The 21670-nt window shown below is 53.7% G+C and overlaps 2 protein-coding genes across 8 annotated transcripts in view; one reads left to right on the top strand and one right to left on the bottom strand.

Moving 5' to 3' along the window:
* ASXL1 (ASXL transcriptional regulator 1) overlaps window positions 1–10394 on the top strand; it is a 68140-nt gene extending 57746 nt beyond the window's left edge. For 2 of the 3 annotated variants that reach the window (XM_082432126.1, XM_082432124.1), the window contains 7 exons: window positions 379–472; window positions 931–1083; window positions 2297–2460; window positions 2555–2651; window positions 3958–4063; window positions 4349–4982; window positions 5515–10394. In XM_082432126.1, coding sequence (XP_082288252.1) covers window positions 379–472; window positions 931–1083; window positions 2297–2460; window positions 2555–2651; window positions 3958–4063; window positions 4349–4982; window positions 5515–8436 — 4170 coding nt within the window. In that variant the 3' untranslated portion in view covers window positions 8437–10394. The remainder of the gene's footprint in view (window positions 1–378; window positions 473–930; window positions 1084–2296; window positions 2461–2554; window positions 2652–3957; window positions 4064–4348; window positions 4983–5514) is intronic. The other variant, XM_082432125.1, reaches the window with a different exon arrangement.
* Window positions 9847–21670, bottom strand: part of NOL4L (nucleolar protein 4 like) — a 134667-nt gene continuing 122843 nt past the window's right edge. For 4 of the 5 annotated variants that reach the window (XM_082432151.1, XM_082432152.1, XM_082432153.1 and 1 more), the window contains one exon: window positions 9847–18805. In XM_082432151.1, the coding sequence (XP_082288277.1) occupies window positions 18585–18805 (221 nt within the window). In that variant the 3' untranslated portion in view covers window positions 9847–18584. The remainder of the gene's footprint in view (window positions 18806–21670) is intronic. The other variant, XR_014255192.1, reaches the window with a different exon arrangement.

Genomic DNA, 21670 nt, shown 5'->3' with positions numbered 1-21670 from the left:
CTCTTTACCATGGATGGATAATTTTGTCTGTATTTATGAAAAACCTGGGAACATTCAGGGAGAAGTTGGAGTGGGGAGAACATGAGCTTGGGAGTCATCAGTTTGAATTGCAGCCCCGCCACTCACTAGCTTTGGGCAAATTCCTTACCTGTAAAGTGGGGAGAGCAACACATTCTTTTCAGTGTGGGGTGATGCTTGGCACAGTGGCCTGCACCTGGCTCAGTAGAATGAGTCATTGCTACTATTGGCATTACCTGCCTGTGCTGCTTGAACACTAACTCTGTTTTACAAGACAGCGAGGGAGACATGGTCGAGAGGGACAGCTGTTGTGGCCTGCAGGTGACTCAGGCTCCTTTTGTATCCCCTCTGGGAAAATAGGCAAACAAGCAGAAGAAGAAGACCGGGGTGATGCTGCCTCGAGTTGTCCTGACTCCTCTGAAGGTAAACGGGGCCCACGTGGAATCTGCATCAGGTATGTGTGAACTCGTGATTGTGATGCTTCTTCCTCAGGTCCTGGGGACCTGCCTCCCTCTGGCAGCAGCTCTTGGCCTAGGTAGCGCCGTGCCAGTAGAGTCAGGAGCCCTCCTCTGGCAGGCAGCACGCCGTGGCGGTGAGAGCCGACCTAGCTTCCGGCATGGGCTCTGCTGGGCGCCCTTCCCCTGGCCTCACGGGGCAGTTGTGAGGGTCCCGTGAAGGCGTGTGCAGGTGCTTTGTAGAAGATACAGTGCAAACTAAGATGGCGGTTTGGCATTCTTACGTGATCATTTAAAGCCAGACCAGGAGGTGGTGATCTCTGACAGCCCAGGGCTGGGCCATGGAAGCACCGGTGTTGCTGGCAGCATCTCAGGGAGAGCTGGGAGAAGTAAGCTTGTCTGAGAGCCGTGGGCGCGGCGTGTGATGCTTTTGACCGGTGGAATGCTGTGCCTTCAGGGTTCTCAGGCCGCCACGCCGATGGCGAGAGCGGCAGCCCGTCCAGCAGCAGCAGTGGCTCTCTGGCCCTGGGCAGCGCTGCTATTCGTGGCCAGGCCGAGGTCGCCCGGGACCCTGCCCCGCTCCTGAGAGGCTTCCGGAAGCCGGCCACAGGTAGGTGGCTTGGCACTCATTTCTCTGCCTGTAAGGGGGCCCCTGCAGGCCTAGAGAGAAGATGATGTCTTCTACTCCACTCCTTTACAGTTTATTTTTACTTCTCAGGTGGCCCTCTATTTTTTGTTGGTTTTTACCTTGTATTTTGGTTATGTCACATACAGATTTTTCTCTGCTAGACTGAGAGAACTCCCTGTGGGCAGAGATGGTGCCACATTGCTCCTTGTATGTCCCTGTAAGGGCCTAGCCTGTGCCTGCCTTGATACTGCTTAGTGAGTGCTCAAGTGAGTGAAAATTGCTTCTGAGTGTCTCAGTGAAGAATTCCAACATTTGTTTTCTTTCTTCGGTAGCATCCTGCCAAGTTTGTTCTCAACGTCTGCAGTCTCTGTCAGACGCCCTTTTTTATAACCTAGTTAGTATATGGGGTGGAAGCCTATGCTGAATTTGGGCCATGCAGACAAGTTCAGTAGTGTGCACCTCCCACCCGCAGTAGGGCTATTTGCAAGGCTAGTATGCTGTTTGCTATTTCCGGATTTATATCTCAAAGCCCACATGCTGGGTTTTTGTAGATGGGCCACATGAAATCATTAAGAAGACTAACCTTGGCTTCTGAAAATTAGAATAAACCATCACCCAAGTGGCAGCTAGGTTTGCTGTCTTGTAGGCTCTCCAGCTCATCAGCCTTGCTCAGTCTTAAAGCCTCAGAGGTCTCTGTTCCATTTGCTGAGGCTTTTGTGAGAGGTATTGACATTGCAGTGGGCTTTAAACAACCCTTAGCACCTTTCTGCCTGGAGGTCAGACCTCTCCAGCCCATTCACAGAAGACTTCTGCAGATTTTTCTGTAGGACGCTAACCGGATTCACTTTTAGACTTCCCTCGTTCTCCCACTGGGCTTTGTGGAGCCTCTTCTCCAGCTTTGGAGGGAAGCTCAGAGCCTGCCCCTTGCCTGGTTTTCTGTGGGAAGAGTGTCCCTTCAGGCTGTGACACAGCGTGCTACTGGGTCTTGTCTGAGACGATGCAAGCCCAAGTGTTCTCTTAGGTTTGATGGTAGCCGATAGGGTAGGGTAGACTGGATGATTGAGCTCACTGTGTGCAGATAAGTTCTGGGTAGCTTGAGTGCTGCCACCAAAGTTTTCCCTCAGTTGGCATTTGCTTTTTTGGTTTAAGAAGCTGAAAATCTACATTTTGCTTCCTACTGCTTGAAAAATCACAGGTCAAATGAAGCGCAACAGAGGGGAAGAGATAGATTTTGAGACGCCTGGGTCCATTCTCGTCAACACCAACCTCCGGGCCCTGATCAACTCTCGGACCTTCCATGCCCTGCCGTCCCACTTCCAGCAGCAGCTCCTCTTCCTCCTGCCTGAAGTGGACAGACAGGTACAGATGGGTGGCTTCCTCTTTGCTCTCTCTGGGCTAGCTTCTGTTCTCTTTCTAAGTTTCTTTATTGTTTTTTTTGCCTTGATCCTTCCAGGTGGGGACCGATGGCCTGTTGCGTCTCAGCAGCAGTGCACTGAACAACGAGTTTTTCACCCACGCGGCTCAGAGCTGGCGGGAACGCCTGGCTGATGGTGAGTAAACATTCTCGGCCCAGCGGCTTGGAAGGTGCCTGCCATGTGTGGTGTCACTTGTCTCCTGGTATTTAAAACCCAAAACCCAAATACTCATTTTTCAACAGTCTTTTTCTTTTTTTTCCAAGGGGTATTATTTAGTATAAGGCAGGCTTTCCTCTAATAGACATGGTGGATGTTAATGTGCCCCGTAGCTCTAAAGAAGGTACAAGAGTATTTGGGCTTTCACTATTTTGTGTGTATATATTCATCTGCATTGCCTCTTCATCATTAAAACTATAAACTCCTATTCTTTCCAGTAAGCATGGCATTGACCTACTCGGTAAGTTCCACCAGGTGCTCTGTCTTTTTAGATGTTGCCACTTGGAGTGATTGTTAGCTTCTCATAATTCAATTTCGTGGGGAAGCTACGTGGGAAGTGCACTGGGAGGCCCCCAAGACTCCCCTCCAGGTTCGATGACTTGCTAGGAGGACTCACAGGACACAGCATGTAGTTGTCCTCAATGGCTGTAGTTTATTTCAGTGAAAGAATACAGAACAAAATTAGCAAAGGGGAAAGACGTCTGGGGTGTAGTCCAGGGAAACCAGGCGCACACTTCCGAGATCCTCTCCCGGTGGCGTCCCACAGGATGTGCTCAGTTCCCTCAGCAAGGAGTTGTGACCGCACGTGTGAAGTGTAGTCTGCTGGGAAGCTCGTCAAGGACTTGGTGCCTATGGTTTTTATTGGGAGCTGATCATGTAGGAAGCCTCTGTCTGACCCAAACCCAAATTCCAGATTCCCCAAAGGAAAGCAGGTGTTCGCCATAAACCATCTGGTTTGCTTCAACTGTTCAGGCACAGTGAGCCATTCCCTGTCAGTTATGGGGTGGGGACCCTCCTGAAATCCAAGGTTCCAGATGTCAGCCAGAGGCCCACCTTGTCAGCAGGCCTGTCTGAGCCTGCTGTGTTAACTTTTTTCTGCGCATGGAGTAAGAACGATTCTCTTGTTTATTTATTTTTGTTCTGCTTTTTTGATCAATGTGTTATTTGCTGTTGAAGCACTGATTACCTGAGGGAAGAATAAATTTCCCTTATAATAGGTGTGTTAGTTCTGTCCTGAATAAGAGCACGATGTGAGAGATCTTCTGGGGGAGACAGGAGCCAGCGTGAGGAAGATAGTGAGGGTTAAAAAAATGATTTCCGAGCTCACCAGAGTCACATGTTATTTTGAAAACTCCTCACATGGTAGAACTGCAAAATTTGGCTTTTCCTAAGACAGACCTTAATATCCTTAATGCACCACTTGAAGAGTTTTGTTTCTCTCTAGGCGAATTCACTCATGAGATGCAAGTCAGGATACGACAGGAAATGGAGAAGGAAAAGAAGGTGGAACAATGGAAAGAAAAGTTCTTCGAAGACTACTATGGACAGAAGTAAGGCCCTTGGTGCTGTGAGTCCTAGTGTGGTTTCTGGGGGGACAGAGGCAGGTGTTCTCAAAGCCATGCATACTGCTGTGTCACCCAGGAATGTGGAGATTGCAGTGACTCTCATTTAGCTTAATGCCATTCATGGGGAAGCTAACATAGGTTTTTCTGTGGTTAGTGTTACATACCATGCAGATTTATTTTGTTCTGAGAGATCTAATATTTGGGTGTATATTATTCATAGTGGATGTGCCCTCTCTGCCCTGTAACTGATAATGTGAGTTTGGTTTGCAGATTGGGTTTAAGCAAAGAAGAGTCGTTGCAGCAGAATGTGGGCCAGGAGGAGGTTGAAATCAAGAGTGACTTGCGTGTCTCGGGAGAATCAACACGACCGCAGCGTGGCCCGGCCACCCGGCAGCGAGATGGGCATTTCAAGAAACGCTCTCGGCCAGATCTCCGAACCAGAGCCCGAAAGAATCTGTACAAAAAACAGGAGCCAGAACAAGCAGAGGTTGCTAAAGACACACAGTCTGTGGCACCAGACATCCCCCTGTACAAGGATGGGGAGGCTAAGACCGATGCCGCAGGGGTGGGCGGTCCCCACCTGCCTGGCACATCCTCCACAGCACCCAACCCAGAGAGTTCCGAATTCCCGGTGGAAACTGTGGCTTCCCGGATCCAGCCCGATCCAGACGACCTGGCACGTGTCTCCACGTCTCCAGACAGAATTCCCAGCTTGCCTCAGGAGACTGTGGATCAGGAACCCAAGGATCAGAAGAGGAAATCCTTTGAGCAGGCGGCCTCTGCATCCTTTCCCGAAAAGAAACCCCGGCTTGAAGATCGTCAGTCCTTTCGTAACACAATTGAAAGTGTTCACACCGAAAAGCCACAGCCCACCAAAGAGGAGCCCAAAGTCCCGCCCATCCGGGTAGGAGGCTGTTTGATCCTGGCTGCCCTGAGCCCAGGCCCCTTTGAGGGACAGGAGATTAGTGGGGCTCCTTTGCAGGGACAGAAAGCCCCCTGGGCCCTTGTGTTAATTATGTGGGAGTGTAGAGCTCTCCGTATGAGAGGCGTTCTTGAGACTGACTTGAGTATCGGGGGATAAAGTTCTTTTCTTCCTCACTTGGTTGTTCACTCTGTTGAAGTTATCTCTAGAGGTCAGAATCCTTTGGGGTTTTAAAATCTTTTATTAGGTGGTGTTAGATTTTTTGTGTAGTGACTCACACAGTCCCACCAGAAATTAAATTTAGAAGTGTGGCATATAACAGCCCTTGAGCAGAATCTTCTCAGAATGGTGTGGTATCTTGGACAGCCATTTTACCATGATTATTTCGTTTTTAAGGAAAATGATTTGATTCCCTAGGCCATGACCTCTAAGCTACTAAGGTCACGATTTAGCTTTACAGTTCCTAGGTCAGAGCGCTCAGTCAATTAAAACTTTTCTTATTTTTCTCTTGCAGATTCAACTTTCACGTATCAAACCACCCTGGGTGGTTAAAGGTCAGCCCACTTACCAGATATGCCCCCGCATCGTCCCCATCACGGAGTCCTCCTGCCGGGGCTGGACTGGCACCAGGACCCTTGCAGACATTAAAGCCCGTGCTCTGCAGGTCCGAGGGGCGAGAGGCCACCACTGCCATCGAGAGGCGGCCACCACTGCCATCGGAGGGGGGGGTGGCCCGGGTGGAGGTGGCGGCGGGGCCACCGATGAGGGAGGTGGCAGAGGCATCGGCAGTGGTGATGGTGGTGAGGCCTGTGGCCACCCTGAGCCCAGGGGAGCCCCAGGTACCCCTGGAGAGTGTGCGTCAGATCTACAGCGAACACAACTACTGCCGCCTTGTCCTCTAAATGGGGAGCATGTCCATCCTGGAACTGCTGTGTCCAGAGCCAGGAGAGAGGACCTGGCTTCTCTCAGAAAGGAGAAGAGCTACCCACGACAGAGGGTTCCAGATGGCCTCAGAAGCGGGCTGGAAGATGCTTCCCGACTCCCCATTGCTCCCACTGGGGACCAGCCATGCCCGGCTTTACCCCCACTGCCCTCCAAAACCCCGGCACCTGAGCGATTAGTTGAGCAGCCTGCGTTGCATCTGGGAGGTAGAACTGAATGTGGGTCTGGTACCACTTCCTGGGAAAGGGGTAATGAGGAGCGAGGACCCACCATCCCCCTGGAGAACAGTCCTGTTCAGGCTCTAGCGGGGGATGTTGGATTAGAAGAAGGAACCGGCCAGGCTCTAGACAGTGACAGTAATCCCACCGTGAAGGATCCTGTGAATGTGACCCCCAGTCCCATCCCTGAACCATCATTGGCCGGTTCCCTGCAGGACAGACCATTTGATGACGAATCAGGACTTGGTGACTCGGGCCCACCCACGAGGGAAAGTGCTACTAGACAAGAAAACTTGAAAACCGAGGCTCCCGTCTCCGCTGGTGCTGCTCCTTGGATGCCTGGCCTGTCAAATGACAAGGCAGTGGGACAGCCTGAACCCGACTCTAGAGAAGACGTCCCGTCTGTTAAGCCGCAGGTTGGAGAGGAGTGGGAGGAAGCTGCTCCCCTCATTCCAGCGTCACCTGGGGGGTTGACAGCTGAGGAGGGTCTGGATCCCTCCGACAACTTGGCTTCACTCTGGACAGTGCCATCTCCAGGGTGCGTTGCCAGCACCGGCCATGACTGCAGACAGCTGGAAGGTGAAAAGCTGAAAATCAGTGGAGACTCTGAAGCGCTGAGTCCTCACAGCGAGTCCACAGACACAGCCTCTGACTTTGAAGGCCACTTCTCTGAGGACAGCACTGAGGCCGAGCCTAGTGAAGCTGCAGCGCCGAAGAGGTCCTCAGCGGTGGAGCAGGGTGAGAAACACATTTGGACCCGCTCCACCTCACTCTCCAAGGCGGACGGTGACCTGAGTCTGGTCACAAGGACAGACGGGATGGTTGCTCCACAGAGCTGGGTGTCTCGAGTATGTGCGGTTCCCCAGAAGATCCCGGACTCCCTGTTACTGGCCAGTACCGAGTACCAGCCGAGGCCTGTGTCTCTGGGCAGGCTCGCGTCCTCGGTGGAGGCCACTAACCCCCTCGTGATGCAGTTGCTGCAGGGCAGCTTGCCCCTAGAGAAGGTTCTTCGTCCAGCCCACGGTGGCAGCAAACCCGAATCCCCACGACTCCCACTTACGACAGAGCAGAGCCGTGGCGGCTCCCTGCGTATGGGATCTTTGCAAGACCCTGGGGAAAGCAGTTGTGAGGTTGGCAGTAGCAGTCCCAGTTCTTTAAGACCTTCGAAGGAGTCTCTTCTACCTGAGAGCCGTGAAGCAAGCACCGGCCTCGCCAGGCTGGAGGCCGCCCAGGCTCCTGGAGCGCCCCCAAAGATTTCCAAGCACGCCCTGAGTTTAGACTCCCTGTATCCGGTGACAAATCCAATGGCTGCCTCTGGGAAAGTAGAAGAAGTGGATTCCAAAGAGCAGCTCTCTCCCTTTAGTTTTGAAGATCAGAAGGAAGCTGGTGACCTGTCCCAGTGCAGTAATTCAAGTGCTGCCCCAGGCACGAGTCCGGGAAATCTCACTACCTCGAGAGCCCCTTGTTTCTCATCTCCAAATGTGGTCTCCTCAGGTCCTGATCAGGCAGGTCGGGCCCTGGGTGATCAGAACAGTGCTGGAGGCCAAGGGAAGAAGCTCTTTGGCTCCAAAAACGAGGCTGCAGCCCTTCAGTGCCCCCGGCCTGTGGAGCCAACGCCTCTGCCTGCTGATGCCTCTCCCGATTTTCCCAGCAGGAAGTCGGGGCCAAGCAAAAACTCTGTGTCTGGTGGGGTACAGACTGCCAGGGAAGACTGGGCTCCAAAGCCACCGCCTGCCTCTGTTGGCAGCATCAAGAGTGAGAAGACTTTTGGTGGGGGGCCTCTCAAGGCGAATGCAGAGAACAGAAATGTAGCGGGGCCTAGTCCTCGGGAGCTGGTGGATCACTTGCAAGGGATGCCCTTTGTCCTTGATTTGCCCTTCTGGAAATTACCCCGAGAGCCTGGGAAAGGGCTCAGTCAGCCTCTGGAGCCTTCTTCCATCCCCTCCCAGCTCAACATCAAACAGGCATTTTATGGGAAGCTTTCCAAACTCCAACTAAGTTCCACCAGCTTTAATTATTCCTCCGGCTCCCCCACCTTTCCCAAAGGCCTTGCCGGAAGTGTGGTGCAGCTGAGCCACAAAGCAAACTTTGGTGCAAGCCACAGCGCATCACTTTCCTTGCAGATGTTCACCGACAGCAGCACGGTGGAAAGCATCTCACTCCAGTGTGCGTGCAGCCTGAAAGCCATGATCATGTGCCAGGGCTGTGGTGCGTTCTGTCACGATGACTGTATTGGACCCTCAAAGCTCTGTGTATTGTGCCTTGTGGTGAGATAATAAATTATGGCCATGGGAAAAGTTGTATATTTAGTGTGTGTATTTTGATAATGACGGATCTTAAATCTGTATACAGAATATCATTGATAAAAATAGACTCTGTCTCTCTAGGCAAGAGTTCTCTTGCCTCTCCCTAAAATCTGTAGTGCTAAAGCCCCTCGGCCACTTGTCAGCCTTCTGGTTTTGCTGGAAGGGTTTCCTGCAGGGCAGGTTGCTGGGCTGCCCAAGGCTGGCCGGCCAGCCCGAGCTCTTGTCACACAGACAGAGCGTGGTGCGGCGTGCGGAGCCTCCTTGAGACTCAGAGGGACTTGAAGCTGAAGCAAGAAGGTTGTGTTCTCCACCAAGGGGACTAACCTACCCGAACTGAGTAGAAATGTCAGTCTTCCACTGCCCCCTCCCTGCCGTCTTTCCTCCCGCTGCTCCTCCGGGAGTTGATGGGGAAGAAGCCAGCACAGGGTTAAAGCAACTCCCAGCAGTGCCCACCAGGGGGCTTAAGAACCTGCTGACCTCAGGGTCACAGCCATTTGCCAGTTGATGGAGCCAGTTTGACCTTTGGTTCTGTTGCTGAAGCCAGTTTGGGACTTGCCTGTCTCCGAATAATCCACTGGCCCACAGGAGTTTTCGGAACCTTGAATAGACCTGCTTGGACAATGGGTCGGGCATAGGATTGTCTTTCCTCCTTGTAAGTCAGGTGTCCAGACGTTTGGCAGGTGAATTTGTCTGCTCGACACCCCCTCCGTCACTTTGGACTCTGTGGGAGTGGGCATCTCCACGCACCTGTGTATGTGAAAGTCATTTTACATTTCAAAGCAGTGTGTTTTTCTTATTTTTATATTTTTAACTCTTTACCCTTGGATGTATAAAGTGAACTTCTGGCTTCTGTAAGTATGCTCTATGCACCTCTAATGTTTTATCATGTATTTATATGTTGTACACAGTACTGGCCGATTCTGTAAATGGATGTATTGTACAGAGAACACGAACGACTCCCTTATTTTACGTCTTCGGCATCATTGCATTAAAGTGGTGTAATTGACTTCTCTCCACCTGTGTCAGAGCCACTGCGTGCTGTGCTGCCCGACGTGAGGGGTGGAGTGATTGACTTGGGACCTGCCAGTTGGCCCGGTGCCCTGTCACCGGTCAGCCGGTGGACCTGCTGCAGTTGCAGAGCCACGGGCAGCCCGGCTGCTCGCTGCTGGGCGAATGCGTCTCGCTCCTCATCTCTTCTCCGACCTTCACTGGTGGCTCGCTGCCGTGTGTGGCAAATCACCACAACCAGTGTCAAGTGCTTCTGGATTCAAGGGTGAGTGCCCTGGGCAGCCCCCAGGTGGGCCTTCTGGACCTGGCTCCGGGCTCCCCACCTGTCGGCGGTACCTGGGACCACGCTTTCCTGGGGCCACAGGGCTCCACTGGACATACTTTTGACAGCAGGTTAAGGAAGAAACAGCTATGCCAGCTGCCAGCGTCTCTCCCAGCACGTTTCCAGCAAGTAGATGTCTCCATAGCTGTGTCACCTCACCCTGCTTCCTGCCTTATTTCTTGTACCTCGACTTGTGAGTTGAGCATCTTCCTTGTTGAACTTAGGTCTCCCTGTGTGAGTGCATCTGTGTGAGCTGTAAAATTGGTATGACTTCAGCAAGTCTCATGTCATCTGAAAGGTCTTTTCTTTCCCCCACTTTTCATCCATTGTGGCATTTCTGTCATCTGAAGCATGAGTGGGAAGTTGGCAAAGATGTGGTGGTGATTTAAATGCAGTATTGGCCAAGTCCAGGTTGTCAACTTCAAGAGTCTGTTTACCAAAGACAGGGAGCAGAGGCACAAGCGTGTTTGAACCTCTTCTTCCTTCTGCTGTGACCTTTGGGGCCACCCTAGGGGACAGTTGGAAACTGGTCCGCCAGGGAAAGCACTGCTCTTGTATGTCTCTGTGGTCTTGGAAAAATAAACCTGTACAACCTGCACGTGTGGTCTCGGTCATCTTCTGCGGCCGCCCTGCTGGGCTGGGAGGAAGGTTGGCAGACCCCGGCTCACTTCACCTCGGCGCTGGAGCTGATTTTCTAGTGTGTGGAGTTCTTTTGAGACGTTGGTTCCAAAGGTGCGACTTGTCAGTGTTGCTGGTCTTCATCAGACTGAGCGTGACGTGGCGAACTTACCCATTTATCCACCGTGTGGACTGGAGCAAAATCAAATGAAGCCGATGGGGGTCCTTTTCGCCCGTGAATCAAAGCCGTGAACTGTGACGTCCCTCCACAGCGCTCATCCCAACCGCCTTGCTGAGACTGAGGTTGCCCGAGGGATTCCTCCTGGCGGATGATCTCGGGGAGGGTGACCAGCAGCAGTGAGGGAGGGGCCGGCCCGAAATGGGGTCTGATGCTGGTTGACGAGCCTGAGTGGATGGCAGACTGCAGGGGTTGACTTTAAAGATTAATTAAAATATGTATCCATTCATTTGTTCCCCGTGAACTGGAGAAAGTAGATTTTACACGCGTTGGAACATGTTTTGGGGCAGTGCGAGCTGCAGTTTTGCGGTGCTGCGATTTGATCGAGGTGCGGGGGGCGAAGTCGTGGTCAGGTGGCTCTGTGGTGCCTGGGTAACTGCCTGGTGGTGGTGAGGTGTACATGCGCCTTCATGTCATGGAATCTGTTTGCCCAGTTACTTCTGCAGGAGCTTAGAATGCGTTGGAAGCCAGGGCTGGGACCTGACGTTGCCAACTGCATCTCAGCAGGGAGGCGGAACGTGCGCTGGGCTAGAGTGGGGGCCTGGCTACTTGCCAGCTCAGTGGTTGGGGTAAGTCACTAAGCCCCTGGCAACTTTCTCATCGCTGATTTGGGCTGAGAGTTGCTACTGCGTTAAGTCATAGTGTGTGGCGCATAGGACGTACTCCATCCTGTTAGCTCGCATGGGACTGAGACTTACAGGAGAGATCAGTATGGCTCCTGTCGTCTGCTTGACCCTCACCCCAGGGAGGAGCCGTGGAAAGGGGGGCCCGTGTGGTGCGCTGAGGGCTGGTGCGAGCTGAGTGGATGTCTGACTTTCAGCCTCTCACTACAGTTGAGTGCATAGTCCTGGGTTTAGAGACTGAGTACTTGGCAGGAGAGGCTTATTTTGCTCATGGTCCAAAGGACAAGGAAATCGACTGTTTCAGAATCTGGAAAGTGTGCTGTCTTACTGGCCAGGCACAGTGTCACCCGCTTGTTTCATGTCCTACCTGCTCATGAGGAAGTCAGACCCTGCTTGAGATAGGTGTGCGTGCGTGCGTGTGTGTGTGTGTACACTCAACAGAGTAGCCACGTCCCTCCGGCCTCGGGGACCAAAGCCCAAAGCGTCTGTGTGCCTTGTGCCCTGAGAGGAGGCTGCACGGGCCGTGTTGCCCTTGTGTGTGTGTGTGTGCCATTTAAAGTGATGGAGAGGGTAGGCTCTGTGACCCTGGAGGTTAATACTTGAAACCAAATGGTGACAGCGCCCTGTGCTTCCTCTTTGTGCATCATTTTGAAAGCCTGGAACGAACATCTCTAACAACCAAAAGGTGTAGACGGAAGCTCTGTAAGGATGACAGTAACAAAAATACAGCTGTCAGTGCAGTGATTCTTAACTTTTCTGGGAACATGGGCTCCTTTGAGAGTCCAGTGGGAGCTCTGGACCCTCTCCCCGCAGGAACGTGCACACGCGCGTGCGCGCAACCACGCACACACACGCACACACACAAAGTTGTATTATTTCAGACGGTTTAAGAGCCCCCCCTCCTCCCCGCCGGCAGCTGGAGCCCCTCACTGAAGAACCCCCTGACTGATAATAAACCTAATAAAATCTGGGTTTATACAAAAGAGGGGAGAGAGGACTTTGCAAAGGATTCTCCTTCAGTCTGTAGCTACTGACCTTCACTAGTGCATTTAGATTTAAAAGTGCGTTACAGGCATGGTCTCCCCTCCCCCTCACCGAGTAAGCTGAGCTTCACTGCCTGCTCGGTCACTGCGTAGCCTTCATCTCACTGTTCCATGGGGGCGTCCCCTTTGATGTCATCCTCTGCATTTAACACCATTGGTCTGGAGCTCCATTTAAAGAAGCCGGGACGGGACCAAGCAGCCCTTCTCTGTCCACAAGCACTTCCTCCTTGGATCCCAGTGTCCCCGTGGCTGGCTGCGGCTTCGGCTGGAGGTGAGTGCTTTCCATTGGGCCAGTGAGGACCGTGTGCCGTGGACCCGGGCTCTGGCTGTGTTGTCCCAGGTGGGGGAGTTCGTGGTCCCTTGGTGATTCTCAGCAGTGGTAGTTTTGGTGGGACAGGCACTGTCATGGCATCACTGAGGATTTGCTGCTCTGGGTCCCTACCTGCATCTGAGAAGATGAAGTGCCACCTTCTGCTTTGACTGTACCTGCTCCTTTTCCTACGAATCTCAGCCCCAGGGTATGTAGACTCCCGCGGGGCAGCGCTTTCAAACTGTTGGCCCCTCTCCCTTTACCTGTTTAATATATTTGGCTACTGCACAGAATTTCATTTAAAAAAAAAGATTCTTCTGCCATTACAAAAAAAAATAAACGTTTAATGACTGCCACATAGTGTGTGGGGGTGTGTGTATATACAAGCAATTGTTAACAGTTACATTTATGCTTTTAACTCACACAGAATTGTTTTTAAACTCCTGATAATCAGGTTTGGTCCCAGTCACATTCGTGAAAGTTTTCCTTAAAGTTTAACCTAAATTGAATGCAGGATGAAAAAAAGTCTGCACACAAGTAAACGTCTTTGGGAAAAAAAAAAAAAGCAGCCCTTTTGTTTCCTTCAAGGGCATCCCAGGTGTTGGGTCGAATGGAGTGTCAAGTCCTGACGGTTCAGGACCAGGGATGGTGTTTCCTCGGTTTTCCCAGCCGCCTGAGTTTGGTTTCAGTCTCAGAAGAGCTGCGCCCTGGGCAGATGGGAGTGGAAAGAGGGCGATTTGCAGGGAAACAGCTGCATTTAAGACCTTGCTTGGGTGCTGGCTGAATCCAGGCGAGGTGTGCACCCGGCGTGCCCTCTTTCTCATCTGTAAGCGGGGCTAGAGCACCTCCCTGGGAAGGCAACGGTGAGATTTCAAAATGATGTGCGCCTGTGCTGGGCACCTGACGAGGACCAGGAAAGGTCCATTTCCTTCCCTTTCTGAAGGGTGAGGCGCCAAAAAAAGTGACAAGTTCATTTGTTCAAGAAAATCTACCAAGGACCTTCTGTGTGCTAGCTTATTGGCTAGGCAAAGGTGGAATCTGGGACTTTCCTGGTGGCGCAGTGGTTAAGAATCTGCCTGCCAATGCAGGGGACACGGGGTTCGAGCCCTGGTCCGGGAAGATCCCACATGCCACAGAGCAACTAAGCCCGAGCGCCACAACTACTGATCCTGCGCTCTAGAGGCCGCGAGCCACAACTACTGAAGCCCGCGTGCCGTGCCTAGAGCCCGTGCTCCGCAACAAGAGAAGCCACCACAGTGAGAAGCCCGCGCACCGCAACGAAGAGTAGCCCCTGCTCGCCGCAACCAGAGAAAGCCCGTGGGGAGCAACAAAGACCCAACGCAGCCAAAAATAATAAGTATATAAATAAATTTTTTTTAAAAAGGTGGCATCTACTGGTAGAATGGTGTTTCAGTGCCAGACTAGAGTTGGAGGGAACAGAACTGGCTGGCAGTGCTGCTGTTGAGAGGACACAGTGGAAATAAAGCATTCAGTTTGTTATTCAGTGTTTATTAAGTAGATTCAGTCTTATATATGATATACAGATTCAAAAGAAAAAGGATTCCACATACTTATGAAATCAGTGCATTTAGCAAGTAATACCATGGAGATAACAGCTCGATTAACAGCTCATTGGTCTTTTGTTAAGTGAGGGGAGAGGGAGTTGGCCTGTGCTAGTCATTCCACAAACAAAACAGAATTTAGTTGCATCACATAGAGAAGACACATTCTAAGAATTAAAATATTAAGCCACATTTACTGGAAAAACTCACTATATAGAACACAAATAATTTTTATAGAGCATTGAGGAGGAAGTCCTCACCTGCTTAGAAGAGCCACGTTAAGTTGCATAGGTGCATATCTGTAAAAATATAATTTAGAGGTGAAGCCATTGATTAAGTAATAAAGAGTCATCTTTAAAAGTTGGTGCCATCTGCTGTTTGTCTTAAGTGCCATATGCTTACTGTCTGGAGCCCCCTGCCCATCCCCAGAGGTGACACCTCATGAATGAGCTGCCTCCAGGGGACCCTGAAGAAATGCTTATACCATCTGCACTGGAAAGTCTTAAAACTCATCTCAGGTAGGGAACTTGCGCTCTTCCCCAACGTGTCTAAATTATGCCAGGGGATTGGAAACCTCTCGGGTTGTCCCTAAATCTTGGGTGGCTTCACCCTGAAGCTCCCATGAGTCAACGTGACCTTCCCACTCCCAGGCTGTCAGGAGAAGAGCTATATCCACCCCCAGCTCTGCAGCCAAGTCCTACTTTCACTTTTCATGAGTCCACGCAGTTTCCCACCTGCAGCCGGAAGGAAGTCTCCCTTCTGAGCCCTGCTCCTAAATGGACCATATGACAGAGGCATATGGGCCATCTGCCGCATGGAGATTTTTCTGAGCTTAGAAAAGTATTCTTCAGCAAATCTGAGTTCTGTGTGGTGTAGGTTTTTTGTTTTTGTTTTTAGGTGGAAACATAGGTAAAAAGTGAGAGGTTTTTGTTTTGTGGCTTTGCTAAGCAGATGAGCTTTGAGGTGCACCTTCCTCCTCAGGAGCGAGTCTTGCAGGACACACAGGGACCGGGGCATCTGTACATGTAAACAGTACACTTTCACTGAGTCCAAAATTAGGAGCAAAAATACAAAGGTTCACATTGGTCTTAGGTAGATACAGGCGAAAAAGGACTGAGCTGTTTAGCTCATAAACAACAAAAACAAAGTTTCTAAAGCACCACTAAATTATATAAAAATCAGACCATGGACGGATTGAAACTGGTATTCTGGTGAAATACTTTACTATCTTGTAAAAAGTTTTACAAAAAATTACAAATTAAAAGTATCAACCCTCTGAGTTCAAAGCAGCATTTTGAAAATGAACTGGTAATTAATCCTATAACCACCCCTGGAGTCATAAGTGGCCCTTGGGAATAGGGATGGCTGGGTTCCACCTGTTTGAAATCTTCTGAAACCTTCCAACACCCTGCCGGTCCCCCTCCCCCTCAACACTGTCCTTGGGTATAAACTGAGTGGTGATGGTAAGATGAGTTTTAGATGGGTTGTACTCTCACTGGTCTACCAGATGATCCACCACTAAGACCAAATTCCCATTTCTCCTCTGATTCTAACCTTGTGGGATTAGCCCCCTGCAAAGACTCTGGAACTGGTATATTCTATTCTTGCATTACCTCTTAAATGTAGGATCCCAAATGATCAATTTGTGCCCTGAGGCCCTCCGTAAGAACTGGCTGTGGGGCAGGGCTTTGGACGCTCCCTTTAGGAGAAGGCAGTCCCTGGGGTGAGGGGGGACAGCAGCGAGCTGGGTTCAGCAGAGCCAGCTCTTTGGTGCTTCTCCAAGTCCGGAGGAGAGGGATGGGGTTGACGCTGCATCTTTTAAAACAAAAGCAAAACTGAACAAGTTCCCTGACTGGACTAGCTAATGGAATCCTGTTTCCACACAGTAACTTGCTCCTGATTCTGCCGTCACGAGGGCTTCACGTGCAGCTTCACTAGGAAGGAGCCCACCCAAGAGGTGGGGTCAACGTGACGGGATCCACTGTCCTGGAGGGGCTCTGGGAGCCCCAGTGGACCTTGACCACTATCATCATTTGCTTCCTTTCTCTTTGAAGCACACTGAACCTACATACACTCTTACCGCGGTGCTAAGGCCGCCGAAGGTGGTCAGTTAGTTAGGACAAGCTTGACTCAGAAAAACACTTCACACTGTAGCTTATACGGAGCTTCAGATCTAATCCCTTGTGCGGGTAGTGGCGGAAGCCCCTTCCCCAGTCTTTCTCACTCCTGTGTGTTCAGAAAAGCTAACCGTTTGTGCCTGGCTTGGGTACTGCCTCCGGGAGGAGAAATGACATGTGAAGCAGTTGATGTCAAGAATTCTAAGGCGGCGATTGTCTGTGCCAGTTTTCAACATTAAGATTTTTCACAAATTGCCTGGGGTAACATTTTGCAAAAGATCTACTGATTACTTTTTGTAGTATTGTTCACACACAAAAATAAATATTTACACAAATTCAAACGTCCGGGAGTAGTACTGAGCAGATGGGGGCGGGACGTGTGGACGCTGGGGGGGTGGGAGCGGCCTCGGGCACTGGAGCTTGTGCTGTGCTGACGGCGGGTCTCGGCGTCCCGGCCCCGGCTGGAGCCTGGGGACTAGTCAGATGGAAGGCAGAGGTGGTGTGGCTGCGTGGGGTGCTGGAGGCCACTTGGGAGAGCAAAGGCCACCCTCGACCTCTCGGGGCTGGAAGCAAGCAGGGGGCAGGACCCCCTGCCCTTCCGACTTTCTGGATCCGGGGCCCGTAGCTCAGTCGTGGATCCGAGGAGGGGGAGGCATCCACGCTGGAGCCCCCTCACCACCCCTCCTGAGGGTGGTCTGCCACAGTGCCGGGAGGCAGTTGGCTGCAGAAAAGCTGGTTTGGGAAGGGGGTGCCTGCTTTGGGGTCGAGCGGCTCTCGACCCTAGGGTCCCCTCGGCCCTGGCTCCCCTGGGACCTCTTTGCTCTGAGGGCGGAAAGGCAACAGAGGGCTTCTGCCAGCTCCGGGCAGGGGCAGGCAGCAGAGGGCTGCTGTCATGGCTACGGAGTGTTGCATGGAGAGGCCCTGTGGGCCTTGTGAGGTCTGGGCAATTCCCTGGTTTTAGCAGCACTGGTAGGTATTGCACTGAGCAAGAGGAAGTGCCTATCGGGGAGGAAGGAAGCCAGGCCAGCCTTTTCTTTTTGCCCTTTTTCACACTCCAGGGATTATGGGTTTCTTCCAGGACTGGCCCCTGCAGAAGGGAGGGTCCCAGGAGAACCCAGGTGGCTTCTCCACTTCTGCTGATGGTCCCTTTCCTCCAGCCACGGGGGCAGGGGACGGAAGCTGCGGTCCACCCGGGAGCTCGCAGCTGCCTTTCCTGACAGCCAGGGGAACACCCTGCAGAAACGAGGGGGGTGGGGTCGGGGGCCCTTCCCGGCGGGTGTCCGAGGGGCCAGAGCCTGTGCGGAGAAGTGTTCAGACCTGGCTCCCTGGGGGCAGGGTGAGGGCAAGGGCCCAGCTGGCCGGCTGCCGTGCCCCAGCACTCTGTCCTGTCAAGCGCCCGGGCCAGGGGACGGCCAGCGGCTGCTCGCGAGGGCCGAGGTCCTCCCTGGGCTCCAGCTCCTGGCCTCCCCTCTGGACTTACCTCCCAGGCAGACACACTGGGTGGGGGAGGTGGGAGACAGCCGTTCAGAACAGGCTCAGGGCACATCCTGGAAAAGCCCACGCTGGAGTGTGAGGTAGAATACGGGTGACCGTGTGACTGGGGCGTCTGTGGGATGGGGGAGGGGGAGCCGCTTTTGTTTGTCTTTGCTCTGCAGTGGGTGTGGGTGAGGTCCTCCTGCTTGGCGGGGCTGGGCGCTCAGAGGGCCAGCCAGCCCGGCACCCCCGCTGCCCCCAGCCCTGCCGGCCCCCAGCCCGCGCCAGTGTAGTGATATGGAATGTTAGGTCACAGGGATACATCCTTCTGATCAGACAGACACAGACTGGCAATCTGTACAAACACAAAAGAATCCATTTTCAGAAAAATAAATTACTAAGGGGAGAGGAAGAAAGGGTCCACTTTGTTTTTCTCAATAAATATGCAATTCTGCTCACCTAAGACTTGAAAGGTAATTATCTGGGGGTGGGATTCTAACATCAGGGTCCACGAAGATGATTCTAAATAGAGCTGCGGCCCCAGCGCCTTGTCAGGGGGAGCCCCAGCCCTTCCAAAGCTGCCCCGTTGGCCTCTTCCAAGCAGGTCAGAGCACCCGTGTGGTGAGATTCCAAAAAAAAGTGTCCTTGTGCCCAGAGTCTCAGGCGCTTGGAGTGTGGCTAGAAACAGCTCTTTCGCATCCACCTCTTTCAAAAAACAAAAGGTACCAACTGGTGAGGCGGGAAGCCGGTCCGGGGCTGGGAGAGCCTCCTTCCCTAGGGTAGTGCACTCCACGTGCTGCTGGGTCAGTTCTGCTGTAAAATGAGGTTTTCCAGTTCATCTGCTGAGCGCAGCAGGAAGGCGGCGGACTCCCGGTAGCCGGCGATGAGCTGCCGCACGGCACTGATCTCGGTGGGGCTGAGCTGGGCAGTGGGCATGGTGCGGCTGGTGCTGTTGCTGGAGGGCGTGGGCGTGGGCGTGGTGGAGGTGGTGGAGGCCCCGCCTTTCATGCTGAGGTCCGTGGGCCCTGCGAGGAGGGGAGCCAGGGTGAGGAGGGGCACCCTTTCCCCTATCCTGCGGGCCCGAGGCCCTTGTCTGTCTCCACGGTTGTACCCCTAGTGCTTAGAAGGGGGCCTGCAGACAAGACGTGGGGTTCTCTGTTAAGCCCGAGGGTGATCCTGCGTTGGGGTCGGGGGGAGGCTTTGGCCTCGGGCCGGGCAGGACCCTGATGCCAGCTCCCTGGCACTCATCGCACCTCGGCTGCTCTCTGAGGACTGTCAGGCCTCCGCGCTCTGGGCTCTGGTCTCCGGGTGAGGAGGCGGCCTCGAGCTGGCGGGGGGAGGGAGCGGCTAAGACACTGCCGGTAGGTGGGGGTCCGACGCCCCCGAGGGGGACAGGGTGTGGAAAGCCCCGGACAGAGCCCAGAGTGCAGCCCCAGAAGGCCAGGAAAAGAAGCACCCATGTGTGCGCCTCGTGAGACAAGGAAGGGGCTTCTCAACCGCCGCCGCCGGGGAAGAGCAAGAAAGAGGCTGGCTGCCCTGGGCTGCCCTGCTTGGGCCTGGGAAAGAGGCCGGGGCTGGAGCGGCCAGACAGAGCGCGCCCTTCCAGAGAGCGGCTGGAGGCGCAGGTGGAGGGAGGTGCTGGGGGCTGAGCCTCCTCCTGATGGGCTGCAGCACCTCGAAGCCCCTTGCCTTTGAGAAGTTCTCTTGTGCCCAAGCGAGGTGGAAGATTAATGCTGCTGGGACGGGAGAGCGTAGGGTGGGTGTGTGAAGGTGGGAAGGTCAGACAGGACCCAGAGGGGCCCTCTAGAGAAATCACCTCCCCTTTGCCCTTGAACGGTGGCAACAAAGAGGGAGCCTGCAGTCTTACCGAAACACACTGGGGGTGTGTGCTGGGGCCACCAGGCCTGGTCTCCCCTCCACCTTTCCCAAACGGCTCTGTGGGGTGCACCGTGGCTCTGGAGTCAGCGAGCCCGGACTGGCGGCCTGCTCGGCCCCGCCATGGGCGATTCCTAACTTCCCTGGGCCCCCGGCCCTGGGGCTGAGCCACGCCGGTGAACCCCTCGGCGCGGCTCGGGATGCTCGGCCTACGGCCTACGGGAGGCCCACTGGGAAAGGGCTTCCAGGAGACACAGAAGCTCCTGGAATTGGAGCATTCTTTCGAGGTGTTCAGCAAGAAAACCGCCAAAGGAGAGGATCTGGCAGTGTGGGAGCGGAAGCTTGCTTGGGAGGCCTTCTGTGACCCAACTAGGTCCGTCTCCCTGTGCCCTGCCCAGCCCCCAACCCCCATAAGCAGAGATCATCGTACATGGGTGTGTGAGGCAGTTCTCAGTTACCAGCCAGCTCCTCACTACCCCACTGGTTCTGACAGCCAGTTTGAATCATTATTGCACCTACAGTGGCAGCTTTCTTTCTTTCTTTTTTTTTTTTGGCTGCGCCATGAGTCTTGCAGGATCTCAGTTCCCTGACCAGGCGCTGAACCTGGGCCATGGCAGTGAGAGCCCGGAATCCTAACCACTAGGCCACCAGGGAACTCCCTATAGTGACAGTTTTTATGCTGCTACAGAGATGGACAAGCCCTTGTCACTGGAGACACGTAGACCAGAAGTAACATCTTGGGAGAAATTGTGGAAACTCGACTACTGCTAAAAGGAAGCTGGTGCAGCCCCCAAATGGGGAAGGAAGTTGGAATCTAAGATGGGACAGCCTGTCACATGGGGTTATTTCTTCTCTAATCAGAGAACAGGGACGTCAAGCAGGAGGTCCTGGGAACTGGCCTGCTAAGGAACATCCTTGGAATTGAGGGTCGAGGGAAGTCCGTTAAAATGAAACACAGGAGGAAGGACTGGGGCTGGGAACTGCTGGGAAGGGCAGCCAAGCAGGTGGCTGGCTCCCACATGGGTGGCTGCTGGGATAGTCTGGGAGCAGGCAGGGGTGCCTGCGGGGATAGTCTGGGAGCAGGCAGGGGTGCCTGCGGGGATAGTCTGGGAGCAGGCAGGGGTGCCTGCGGGGATAGTCTGGGAGCAGGCAGGGGTGCCTGCGGGGATAGTCTGGGAGCAGGCAGGGGTGCCTGTGCTCGCTCCCGGCTGCTGCAGGGTCTGGTCCCCTCCAGACACTGGCTGGGGGTGGCAGAGGAAGGCTGGAGCCACCTGCCACATGGGTGTGAGCTGGCCCTGGGCTTCCTCTCTTTCCTCCCTCCACCCCCAAGCCTTGTCCTCTTCACTCCTATGCTCAGAGCAGGCCTTCCGTCTCTTCCCCCAGGGCTCTGGTTACAGGCAGCCACTCAGGTGGCCAGGTGGTTGCTAGAGGGGCCGGTGCGGGTGCGAGTTGCCCAGCACCCCAGGTAAGACAGGCAGAGCCTGAGTCTATCTGGGCTGACCTGGATTTCCAGATCCACCCATGATCTAAGTGAGGAGCTCTAAGCCACCAACACGACTGCCCAACCAAGGTGCCAAATGGACTGAACCCTCGTTTAAGGGCTGCTGCTGGGAGGGCAGTGGGACTGGGACTGCCCGTGGTGTTCTTCCAACTGCTGGACCCAAACCCAGTGCTCACAGGATGCCACTGCCCCAGGCAGGAGGTCAGTGAGCAGATCTCGGCCTCCGTGACCTCACCACCCACTTCTAAGGAACCAGGGAGACTGAGGTACAGGGGCAGAGCTAGTGGTCTTTCTTGAAGCCTCTCCGGCAAGTGTGAACAGGGTGGGAGGGCAGCAGGCCTGGCCCTCAAGAGAGGCCAGAGCAGCCCTGGCAGCTGCGGCCCGAGACAGGCCCTGCTGTGTGGTGCCAGGTGGGGGCCTATCACCATCGCCTGCCCCCTGGGAAGGACTCTCCCCATGCGCAACAGGGGGGGGCTCTAACTTCCCGCCCCGCACCTGTCTCCAGACACACTCT

This window comes from Balaenoptera physalus, assembly GCF_965194825.1.
Source record: "Balaenoptera physalus genome assembly, chromosome: 16".
NCBI lineage: Eukaryota > Metazoa > Chordata > Mammalia > Artiodactyla > Balaenopteridae > Balaenoptera > Balaenoptera physalus.
This window is presented reverse-complemented; position numbering and strand designations above follow the sequence as displayed.